Source organism: Talpa europaea (assembly GCF_964194135.1).
Source record: "Talpa europaea genome assembly, chromosome: 12".
NCBI lineage: Eukaryota > Metazoa > Chordata > Mammalia > Eulipotyphla > Talpidae > Talpa > Talpa europaea.
The window spans coordinates 86,506,605-86,518,731 of record NC_140079.1 but is presented as its reverse complement, the minus strand read 5'-3'; the positions used below and the strand labels follow the sequence as shown (position 1 = coordinate 86,518,731).

The window sequence follows — 12,127 nt, the reverse complement described above, 5'->3', positions numbered from 1 at the left end:
TGTCTCGGGACCGCAGGCCGCAATACTCACCCTCTGAATCAGAAAGGCGCCGCCACACTCCCCTACCGCCTTCCATGATCCCAACTTCGGGTCTCCCGCAGGGTCCAAAGCCAGCGCGCGCTCAGATCGGCCCCGACGGGGTGGATGAGGGTCTGCGACTGGTGAGAAGGATCAACGTCCCCATGGCCCGTCCCAGCTCCGGCTTCTCTGCTGCACACGCGCCGGGGGATCCGCCCCGCTAACCCTGGGCTCCAGCTCGTGCCCTCGCACGCCCCACTACGCCCCACCCGTCGGACTCTGCCTCCGCCCCTTCTAAAGCGGGGGACCCTGCAGCCTGTACCTTTAAGAGCAGCTGAGCGTTCCGTTCGAGGGGACGCCAGGTTGACGGGTCACGTGACAGAAATGGCGCGTCCCCCATCACGTGCTTGGCGGTCCTCATTACTTCCGGGTCCTTTATGTCTTCACTTTAGGGTTTCCCGGCTTCGAGGCGTGGGACAGGGAGAGGCCGGGAGAACCCTGGAATCGCTGGTTTAATTCCGGAGCGAGTGAGGTCAGCAAGAAGCGCCATGACGTTAGATGTGCCGCGCCAAGTTGCTGAGGGTATCCTGCCAGCGCTAATCAAGGCTATAAGACATCAGCCATTTTTGTGGCCGTCACTTGCCAGAAACAAAGATGGCTACTCGGGCTTCTCGTTACAGACCGGACGGTACCTGTCTGGGAACAAAGACGGCTTCAGGTCATTCTTATTCCTGTCCGTTGCCCGTAGATTTCCTTAGAAACCTAAAATAATGATAATGCTCATATAAGAGGATTTAGTGAATCGTCTGTTGGCAGCATCCAAGGCATTAATAGATCTCTTTCCCCCAGCTATCCTAGAACCAAAGAATTACACCTATATATATATATATATATTTTTTTTTTTGCACCAATATATTAAACTAAAAAGTAGTCCAATGCTCGGTTTTACAGATGACAAAACCGAGCTACAAAAAAAAAAAAAAGAAAAAGAAAATTTACCCATGATCCTACAACGTTAGACCTACAGGTGACCTTAGAGAGCCTTGTAACAATAAAAATTAGAGCCCCCAAAGCAGGGATGCCAACTGGGCAGGCTGCTACAGGACCCTGTCTGCATCAAGGGTACTTAGATTTGAAAATTCTAAGATCCAAAGGTTCTGATTCTGTGATCTCAGCTAGTTCCTCTAATTGGAAATTAGGGAAGTGGGGACCCGGGGAAGAAATGTGGATAAAGGTAATATCAAGTAGTTCCAAAAAAGGAGTGATTCTCTTACCTTCCTCTAAGTGGTAAAGCAGCATCCTGATTTTTCTTCCGTACTTCCTCTGCTAGCTTCTTCTATAAGCTTCTAATAGCCAGTACCCACCTCTGCCAACAGGCCTTCAGACTGTTTGAAATATTCCCCTTTTGCTTCTTAGGTCACTTGGCCAATGAAAAATGGGGTCCAACCACCCATGTAGGGTCCTAGAAATTCAGCAATGCATCATACATGGTCTCTGCCTTCAAGGAACTCACCGGAAGGTGGGAGGTAGATATGAAAAAAAACCACAATACAAAACTTAGCCAAGTTTTGTTTTGCAAGAATGACCACAGATGAGGGGATGGGCATTGGAGGCACCAATCCAGTCTCTTCTTCCCCTTGGGGAAACATTAATGACCCAGAAATAAGAAGCTAGAGCTCTCACCAGCCCTCTCTTCACTCCTGCCCCTTGTCCCCAGGCAAAACAGGAACCACAAACCCCAGCTTCCTCTCATAGAGTGGCTGTGGCTTAGGGGGAGACGGAAATGGCTGAGGTGTGAATAGAAGACCTGAGTCACTTGAGCACAGTTGCCACATGCCCCTTCCCCCACCCCCCATTCTGAGGTCTCCTGCTCCCACCTTTTTCTGTTTGGTCCCATCCCTTGCCCTTTAGCTCTGATGCACACCTGAGTCCTCTCTGTGACACCCACATATTTCCTGGACTGGGCTGGAAGCTGCTGTGGGCATTGCAAAGGGTGGGCAGGGCTTGGGGTGGGTATGCGTCAGGGAGAGAGGGGAAGAGGAAGTGTCTTGGGTCTTGGGGAAGATTGGCTTGCTTGGTGAGTGGGGACGGTCATTGTCAGCTTTCTGGACACACAGAGACAGACAGGATGGATTTCCTCCGGCTACATCTCCCTGGGCTGCATCAGGCCTTGAGGGGAGCACTGGTGAGAAGGGCAAAGAGATGCCGGAGACTTTCACTCTGCTCCCTGGGGCCTCACCTTCCCTCCTCCTTGGGAGCCTCTTCTTAGACTTGAAATTCCTTCCCCAAGTTCATGCAGCCTTCTATCCCAATCTTTTCTGGATTTCAATCTTCCACCTCCACAAACACATCCATATACCCCTAACTTAGGCCCTTTCCTTTCTTTTCACAGATCCTATTCTCCCTCTCTTCCCAGATTCCAGAACCCCTCTTATCCTGAGCTTCTCCATAGAGAGAACTAGATCTCCCCTTAATGCCTTTGTCCCCTTCCTCTTTTCTTCTAGGATTCCTTGAATACCTTTGTCTCCTACCTTATGGGAGATGAGGTCCCTACTGTAGAGAGGAGGGAGGCGCAAGCAGCTGCAGAACTGGGGGAGGTGGCTGCAGGAAGGCAAGAGAAGCCTGTTGAGGAGGAAGCCGATGAGGCCCTGGAGGGCCTTGGAGGCCACCAAAACAAGGAGGACAGAAGGCTGAGAGGGCCCGAAGAGGCTGGAAGATGCCAGGAAGAAAGCTCAGCTTCAGAACAGACCTGGGGTTGGGAAGAAGGCAGCTCCCATGGGTCCCAAGCAGATGGGCAGGATACTGGGACCTGGGAGGCAGCCAAGACCTCCAGGTATCAGAAGCCAAGTGTCCCCTTGGAGATCGGCAAGGAGTCTGAGGCAGGGTCTGGAGTTGATCGATATAGGAGCAACCAAATCCAGGAGAGTAAAGAGCCCGATGAACAGGAAGTGAACAGAGGAGAGACACCGAGAACCAGGGAACAGGAAGAGGAGGAGGAGGAGGCCAGTGAAAGAGAGCCAGGGGTGACTGGGGGGGCGGAGTCAGAGTGGACCTGGCACAGGGAACCTGAGCAGAAAGCCAGTGCTGATGGGCAAAAGGTAGCCAGTGACATCAGGGAGACAGAGCAGGCCATCAGGGAGACAGTTGCAGAGGACATCTCGGGGCAGGGGGTCAAAACGGCTGGGAGGGAAGAAGAGGTGGTGGTTACAGTGAGAGGTGGTCAAAGCACAAAGGCACAGGGGACATGGGAGCCAGGAGAAGAATCTGAGAACTGGGAAACCTTGGGCAGACAGAAGGCCAGTACAACCTCAGGCAGGGAAGAGGCATGGATAACATCAGGCAGAGAGGGGGCTGGGACAACCTCAGGCAGGGAGGAGGTCGGGCCAACCTCAGCCAGGGAGGAAGCATGGATAACACCAGGCAGGGAGGAGGATGGGACAACTTCTGGCAGGGAGGAGTCATGGATAACATCAGGCCGGGATGAGGCCGGGACCACCTCAGTCAGGGAGGAGGTCAGGTCAACCTCAGGCAGGGAGGAGTCATGGATAACATCAGGCCGGGATGAGGCCGGGACCACCTCAGGCAGGGAGGAGGTCAGGCCAACCTCAGGCAGGGAGGAGTCATGGACAACATTAAGCAGGGATGAGGCCGGGACCACCTCAGACAGGAAAGAGGCTGACTTCCTACGAGCCAGGAAGACAGAATGTGGGGCAGTCTCAGGAGAAAGGACCCCAGAGGGTACTGAGAGAGGCTGGGTCCTAAAGGAGGACTCCAGGGGAGACCAGGAGGAGGTGGTGGATGAGAATAGCGAGGCTGAAGTGAGCCTGTTCCCCAAACAGACCCAGGTGCTGGGAACTGAGGGAGTGGAAGAAGAAGCTAAGGACCAGATAGGGAGGGAGCTGGCAGAAGGTCAGAGGTCAGAGGGGGAAGTCGGGGAGGGAATGGAGGACCAGGCAGATCAAGGTGGGGAAGAAGCCAGGGGGAGGCACAATGCAGAAATCATGACTACTCCAGTCAGGCTGGAAGAGGTGGTACAGGCAGAGGAGGCCAGTGAAGAGAAAGAAAGATGCTGGGCCACAGAGGCTGAGCTGCTCCAGAACAAAGAGGCAAAGGAGACTGAAGGTGAAGCTGACATGGAGGCAACCCCAGAGGCCAGGCCTAGGGGGTTCTCAGAGGAGAGGAGTGAGGAGGAGGTTCAGTCAGATCAGGAGACATTGGGAGTGGAGTTGGGTGGCTCCAAGCCTGAAGCCACTGAAAGTCAGGAACCTGAGCTGCTGGGAGGCCCCCAGACTCCAACAAAGGAACCTGAGGGAGGACAGGGGTATAAGGAAGGGCTCTGGGGCATTCCAGCCCTGAGCAAAGAGGACCTGGAAAGGGGGCTGGAGGAGTACCCTGACACTCTGTGGCATGTGAAGCCTGATAGCTCCGAGGCAGAGCAAAGAAGGGACACAGAGGGAGGCGATGCCCAGGAGGAAAAAAATGCTGAAGAGGGGGAGGAGGAAGGTGCAAGAGGCCAAGTGCTGGAAGCTGTGTCTACAGGAGGCCGAGAGTGGGCACTGACAGAAATTCCGGAGGAGGAAGATGGGGAGAAGAAGACAGGAAAGGAGACAGAAGAGGGAGCAGAGGAGGGAGAATCCTCTGGAGGAGAGAACCAAGAGTTGGGTGGGAGGCATGGGGCAGACTCAGGGACAGATCAGTCAGATCTGGGAGAATCTGATGCCAGAGAAACTAAGGGTGAGGAGGTGGAAGCTGTGATGCCCTGGGGAACAGACAGAATGTCAGGGAGAGGCTGGAGCCTGGAGGAGGCCCTAAGCCTCCAGGACACAGTAGCCAGTTCTTTGGTTGCTGAGATAGTAGAGGATAAGGATGCTCTGGAGAGAAGGGCAGCCGAAGATGACGTTGAGGTTGGAGATGACATTGAGGTTGAAGATGACGTTGAGGTTGGAGATGACGTTGAGGTTGGAGATGACGTTGAGGTTGGAGATGACGTTGAGGTTGGAGATGACGTTGAGGTTGGAGATGACGTTGGGGAAGCCCCAGAAAGAGAGGCTGGGGATGGTCAGGATGGGGCACTTGGGAGTAGCTGGGACTCAGAGGGGAGAGAGGAAGCTGGCAGAGGCGAGGAGGTTGTGGAAACTTCAGAGGGAGAGAATGTTGGTGAGCAGGAGTTTGGCCTGGAGGGCTCAGCAGAGGAGGAGCTGACAGGTAGAAATGGCCAAGCAGAGTCTCTTGAGGACAGAGGAGGCGAGCCTGAGGGAGAGCGGATAGACGCTGGGGAATCTGGCTTGTCAGAAGGAAGCTGTGGGGTGGGTGGCTTTACCTTGGGCTCTCAGGGGACAGGGACCGAGGAGACTGTGACCATATTAGAGGTTGAGGGGCTCCAAGGAGGGCAGTTGCTGTTGGAGAAAGAGGCAGGGGATTGGCAAGTGGGGGATCAGGGACAAGGAAGTGAGGGGCAGTGTGGGGACCACACCCCTGAGAGGGAGGCACGAAGGTCCCTGGAGGTGGAGGATGTTAAGGTGACTGGAGACTGGAAGGCAGAGGTGGAAGAGATTGATCCGGAAGGCCTAGAGGATGTCCAGGGCCCGGAGGGCCAACCAATGGTCCAGATCCTTGCAGAGGTAGAGCCTGAGCTCCGTGGGGAGGCCGAAGGAAGTGCCGAAGGAGATGCTCACGGCAGCTGGTGTGAGGTGAGAACTCAGGGTGGGATCCAGACCTGTGCAGCACAGGAGCTAGAAACCAACCTGAGTGCTCTGTGCCTCTCCCCTGCAGGCCCTGCTCCCTGGCTCTCGTCTGGATGTCTCTGTCCCGCGGAGCCGTGTACTCCTGTTCCGCAGCTCTTCACAGCGTCGCTCCCGACCCACTTTGCGTCGGACCCCTGCCCCTGAGCAGCAGGAGCAAGATTCCAGCCCCCCATCAGAAGAAGGGTTGTCAGCCCCTGAGCAGCAGCTTCCTCAGCCCGTGGAGCCCCGAGAGCCAAGTCCCCCCAGGCCAGAACAGACCCCATTGCCAGCCAGGAGAAGGCCCCTGGGACACGGGTAGGCACAGGGTGAGGTGACTGGGCCAGGGCAGGGAGGAGGTCGCAGGCATCTGGAGTCGAGCCCCACGGTCTGTGTTCCATCTCCAGGTTTGGCCTTGCACACTCCGGCATGATGCAGGAACTACAAGCCAGGCTGGGCCGGCCAAAGCCCCAGTGATGAGAAACCGAGATCCCTGGAGCCAGGCCCCAAGTGAGATCCTGTGTGAACCCTGCTCAGACTGACTCCCAGGCCACTTTCCAGCCTCTGGGCCTTAGTTTCTCTGTGTGTCAATCATGGAGCAGATGGAACCAGACATTTGCAAGAACAATGACCTTCAGGAGCCTGATTTCTCATGCGGCTGACAGACTACCTGGCCCCCAGGACCACCTCTCACAGCCGCCTGGACAACCTCCACAACCTGCCTTAGCTATCTGGAAGACTATAAGGGAATAAGACCCTTCTCTCCATAGCCTTCCCTCTGACTGCCCCCACTACCCACCCTAGGCCTTAAGCTGTGTAGGAGTAACGCAGACCTCAGGGGTTGAAGCCAGTCCAGATAAAAGGGGTCAGGTGGGTATAAGAAGCTCTCTTTGTAATCAGAGGTTGGTAGGAAACACATCAGCGCCCTGAAATTTCCAAAATGGGATCTCAGCCTTAGAAATCTGCTGGTTGCTATGGCAACCACCAGTGGAGCAAGCCAGAGGGAGAAAGGTGGGCCAAGAACCTCCAACATTTAGAAACCGAGAGGGGTTCAGGTTCACCAGAGGCTGCAGACTCCATTCCAGGCCCTCTCGCTCTGTGTAAAGACACCCCCTTCTCTGAAAAGAAGCTGAGACAGAGAAACGATGAGAGTGTTTTATTGGGCACCCAGCATGGCAGCCTAGCCCGAGGACGACCAGCGGGCCCTGGAACAATAAATAAACCATCACTTTCCTCAACAATAAATAAATATCCAAGAAATAAATATCTGGCAAGGACCGGAGGGGTCTTAAGTTATTGGGTAGGGCCTGGGGTGTGAGGTGGGGAAGTCCCGCTTTTTCTGAGCTGAAAGCTGTCCCGCCGTCCCAGACACCAGTCCTGAAGTCCTGAAGGGTGAAGAGAAGGGCCTAAGGTGTGACTCCATCAGGTCTGGGAGCCAGGTGTGGGTACCCCAAGGCTTGGGCTGTGTTTCCAGCCTGGGAGAGCAGCAGCAAGTCCCGCACGGCCCGAGACAAGACAAGTTCCAAGGCGTGCAGCAACTGGTAGGCATAGAGGAGCTTGGGCCAGGTCAGCTGGGCTGCCCTCGGCGAGGGGCCACCTGGGGGCCCTGGGAGCAGCCCTCTCCTCTCCTCATGCTCCTCCTCCTCAGGGAGGTTGAGTCCTGCAGCCAGCACCTGTGAGAAGAGGCCCACGGGTGAGAGAACAGCCAGGCTGAGAGCCTGCGCGCATCCTTCCCTTATGTGCCCAGAGGTGCAGAATGACCTCACAGACCACAAGGTTATGATTTCCCTGGGCGACCTCAATGCCAGATGTTCTATGATGTCATCATCTCATGAGTCCTGCTTGACTTTTTGGTTCATGAAAACAGAAGTCACAGAGTGAGATGGTACTCGTGGCACCTGGGTCACTCCTCTAGGGGTGCCCTGAGAATTAGGGGTTTAGGAAGTTCTCTGCTGTTAAGGATTGTTAAGATCTAAGGATCTTAGAATCATAAATGGGCAGAAAGGTGATAAAGCTGGTTTTTATACTGCTTGCATTTTCTTTTTTTCCTTAAGATTTATTTATTAGGCATACAAGAACTGGGGTATAGGCCAGAGATGCGGGGGTGGGAGGATTCACCAGAGACAGAGTGGGGAGCAGAACAGGCAGACTGACTGAAGTACACTGCTGACGGAAGCAGCGGGCAAGTCAGGAGAGGTCTGCTGCGCCATGTGGGCAGCTCCCTGGCCTGCCAGGGATCAAACTCGTGCTGCAGTGACTGCTGATAGCTTCATAGTGCTGCGCTTAACCACTTGAGCCACCAGGGAGGCCCCTGCTTGCATTTTCTATTCTCCTTTCATTAAGGGTAAAATTCCAATTTCCCTCTGAAATGTTTAGGAGGGTCTAGTGACATCAGAGGATGAGAGGGAGAAGGAAACCAACTTTGCCACTGGCTGATGCGAGATGCTGGGCTGGGTGTTCGCTTATTTAAGATCAACACCCCAAAAAAGCTGGAGATTCAGGGGATCGGGGCCTGGGTCTAATGTGGCTACATTCTCTCTTTGCCTCTCCTTTCAAGACTTACCCCATCTATAGGGTGGCTTTAAAAAAGGGATCCATTGAATCTCAATTTTGAGTGTTGGTTTCTGGGAAGCAAGGGGGATGGGTAGACACTCTACCTGGAAGCGGAGATGCCTCTGCAGATCTCGGAGATCCAACCCTATGGCCCACAGTTGTGTCCTCTCTGAGCTGGTCCAGTCTCCTTGGCTCCCCAGCCTGCCCAGCAGGGCATGGAAGGGGCGAAGGGTCATGGAGAGGAAGCAGAGCCGTTCTGGGTCCTGCAGGATGTAGGGCATTGGCTAGGAAAGGCCCACAGGCCCAGGATGGCCCACTGCAGATCCAACTTCATCCAAAGCGGAGTCCCATCACCAAACGCCAATCCTCATTCCAGCCCCACACGCTTTCTGTGCTCATTCCTAGTCCCACCTCCACTGTCTCTGACCTTTGTCCTGTCTCCTTTTCAGTTCTGAACTCATCTCTAGTCCCCGCAGATCCACCCCATCGCTCTTGAGCCTCAGCCCTGCCCTGTTCTTTCTCCGCCATCCCCAGCACCTCACTGGTTCTCATTGGCTCCAGTCTCTTTCCTTCCTTATTTTCATTCTGAATCCCAACTCTATCCCTCCACCGATGTCCTTTCCAACATCTTTCCATCCCATCTCTGGCTTCACCCCCACCGCATGGCACTCATCCTCACCAGCAAGTCCCCTCTTCATTCTCTCTTTGACGGTCACTGTTGTGGCTAACCTTCCCCAGCCCCATTCTATTCCCATTCCGACCTACATGCCCGGCTTCATTCATTTTTTTTTTTAAAGATTTATTTTTTATTTATTTATACAAGCACTGAGTATAGTCAGAAGCGCGGGAAGGTGAGAGGATTCACCAGAGCCAGAGTGGGGAACAGAACAGGCAGACTGATGAAATACACTGCTGAGGGGAGCAGCGGGCATGGCAGGAGAGGTCGTCACGCCATGTGGGACCCTTGCAGGTGGCCAGGGAATGAACCAGCACTGCAAGGGCTGCGGGCAGCTTCACAGCCCAGCGCTCAACCTCTGTGCCACCAGGGGAAGCCCTCCCAGCTTCATTCTTACGTACTTGTCTTTACATCCAAATGACATACTCATCCTCACCCACATTCTAGCCCAAAATTGATCCCCTAATTCTTCTTTAGCTCAATTCCTGACTTCAGGTCCATCCACCCAGCCCCGTGTTATTGCCAGCTCACCTGCCCCCCCTCCAGACCCCTACTCACAGAGAGGCCCCGCCAGGCGTGGAAGGTCAGGGAAACATTGGGGAGCTGCTCTCCCAAAGGCAGAAGGTCCAGGTTCACTCCTGGCAGATGAGATTCAGCCTGTGGGGCAAGGCCTTTTAGTGGGGCCAGAGGGGATTGGGGATTGCCCGTGCCCAGAGCTGGTGGCATTAGGGAGACTCACAAAGCTGTGGGCCTGAGCTCGAACCTCGGAGAGCAGCTTCCTGGCGAGATGCAGGCTGACCTTGAACTCCCTCCGTAACTCCTGCAGGCTCAGGGGTGGCCTCCCTGGGGGCCTCGGGAATCCCCAGACACCAGCTCGAGCCAGGAGCAAGGAGAGTAGCAACAGGCTGAACCCTGGAGAGATGGGGAGTGGGTGGGTAAGACATGGGGGGAGCTTGAGAGCTCAAGAGAAGGAAGGGAATGTGTGTCTTCTGCCTGTGCTAAGGGCAAACAGAGCGTATCATCAAAATTCCTAATGAGATGGAAGCTGCTGAGGACACCATATGGCATCTCTGTAGGAATGAGAGGAAAGTGCCCCTTCGCCCGGGAAACACAGCCCTGCAGAGTGCCCACCTTTGCAAGCCCATCTCTGGCTGGGTCTACACCCTTGGCCAAGTGTTTTTTCAGTGAACAGACTGCACGGCTGTGTGTGGCCTCCTGGGTGCTACTGTTCTCTCCACTTGAGGACAGTGGGACTCAGCGAGGGTGACTTGCCTGAGGTGACAGAGGGTGAGGGAGCTAGTGCTGGATCCCAGATCCGTGCAGATGCAGAGCGTGGCTGCTTCTCCCAGGGACTCAGAGGAGGCAGCCACAGCCCCTGGAGTGGGCACATTCTCTTCTGCCAGAGATTCCTTGGGCTCAGCCAGGCAGCTCTGATGGCCTGAACTTGGGCCCCAGAGGTGGGCTGGCAGTGCTGGAGACACTGTGCCAGTGAGTCAGAAGGACACTTCGATGCAGCCACCACCAAGACAGGTAGGTCACTCTGCAGTGTGGGAGGAAACTGAGGTGCCCAGAGGAGCGGGATGGCCAATTGGGAGGCCCTAGAATGTTTCTCCTTCTAACCTCCTTTTGAGCAATTCACCTCTTATCTCTGTGCCTCAGGCCCCCATCTGTAAAGTGGGGAAGTCAGATTGCCCGTTTCTGAAAGTGTTTCCTGTCCTTTGTTTCCTAGAAATAGGAAAGAGCAGGAAGGGGGGCACTGGGGTTGGAGCTCTGGGAAGAGGGCAGCGGGAAGGGGTGGGGGGCGGTTTTCTCCCTCGAGGAGAGGAAACCGAGCTGGCACTGGAGTTACACAATTCTCCTCGAAACACAAGTCAAAACTGGCCCAAGTCTGTTCCGTCTCTCGCCTCCTGGCGTCTTCCTTATCTGTTATTGATCTCTACCCATCCACTAGTCCATGAAATGTCCTCTCAGTAAAGACTAAGGAGAGCTTCTGGGTACTCCCTCTTCCCCTGTGGAATTCCAGAGGTGGGGGCAGTGTCTGTGACCTCTAATGTTTAGGGTCCCTGGCTTGGGGGCTCTGGCATCCTGGAGGCATAAGGCAGTGCCCTAGCTCTGTGCTGGGGCAGAGAGGATATCCCCCGCCTCTGGAGGCTGTTGCCCACCTAGAATTGAGCTGTGCCGCTTGCTATGGGCCCTCCATTGCTGTCTGAGCTATGGAGCCCCCAGGCCCTTCCCTTCACAGCCAGTACTGGGTCCTGCGCCCTGGCCATTGAAGCTCTGTGCCCATCCTCCGGCTCTGGCCCCTACTCTGGTCTTACTGGCTGCTCTCTGCCTAAAGATCTGGTTCCAGCCTCTGAGTCTTCAATCACCAACTGCAGGTTATACCTCCTTCCAAGCTTCAAACCACAAGCTCTTGATCTAGTTAGGTTGCTGATTCCTTGGCATCGGCCCCCCAGTGCCTCCTGTTTCTCCTTCTATAGCCAGCCCCCAGTTTTCAGCCAAGCTGTCTGGCCCCTGCTCATAGCCAAGCTGTCTGGCCCCTGCTCATTCTCTGCAGGCAAACTCTTCATTTATCTGCAGGTCCTGGTCCAGCTCAAAGTGCCCGGGCAACCTTTCCTATCCAGGCCAGTCAAGGCTGCCTGTCCTCTGCCCAGCCCCTGGCAAACCACCATCCTACCCTAGCCCCTCTCCCCCATTCATGCCCACATATTCCCATTCTCCATCATGCTTTTTCCTGGATCTTAGTCTTGGCCAAGTGGTCGCCCCTCTGCCCTTGGCTCCCATCCTCTGACCAGTCTCGGCCCAGCCTCCCACCCCTCTGCCCCCAGCCCTGCCCTCAAACTCACGCCAGCCAAGGTCGCCTGCCATCTGGCCCATGGAGGGGCCCAGCCTCTTTGGCCAGCCATCTCCCAAGTAGGGGGAGTCTTATACTGGGGGCTGCGCCCGGTTTCACTTTCTGTCTGCTTGTACTTTCAGCTTTGCATTCACTCAGTCTTTTTTTCCTGACCACCCCTTGCTAAAATGGGGAAATGTAATTTCCCTTCCCAGAGTGGGTGGGAGGTATGGTGGAGGGGGGTGGCGGGAAGCTGGGGTTTCGGTTAATCCAATCTGCTGACCCCCGGCTGAGCTCCCAGCTCCAGCCCGCCCCTCACTTCCCACT

General features: G+C 55.1%; 2 protein-coding genes across 2 annotated transcripts; one reads left to right on the top strand and one right to left on the bottom strand.

Moving 5' to 3' along the window:
• Positions 1–2,131: 2,131 nt before the first annotated feature.
• APOBR (apolipoprotein B receptor) lies at positions 2,132–6,215 on the top strand (the record flags this gene model as incomplete). The annotated part of the gene is made up of 4 exons (XM_084250206.1): positions 2,132–2,203; positions 2,523–5,708; positions 5,791–6,056; positions 6,146–6,215. Exons 1-4 carry the CDS (start codon positions 2,147–2,149, stop codon positions 6,213–6,215), a joined length of 3,579 nt encoding a protein of 1,192 aa, XP_084106332.1. The 5' UTR covers positions 2,132–2,146.
• Positions 6,216–7,104: 889 nt separating this feature from the next.
• On the bottom strand, positions 7,105–11,844 carry IL27 (interleukin 27; the record flags this gene model as incomplete). Its single annotated transcript, XM_084250902.1, has 5 exons — positions 7,105–7,411; positions 8,396–8,554; positions 9,526–9,624; positions 9,707–9,879; positions 11,814–11,844. 5 exons carry the CDS (start codon positions 11,842–11,844, stop codon positions 7,145–7,147), a joined length of 729 nt encoding a protein of 242 aa, XP_084107028.1. The 3' UTR covers positions 7,105–7,144.
• Positions 11,845–12,127: the final 283 nt, after the last annotated feature.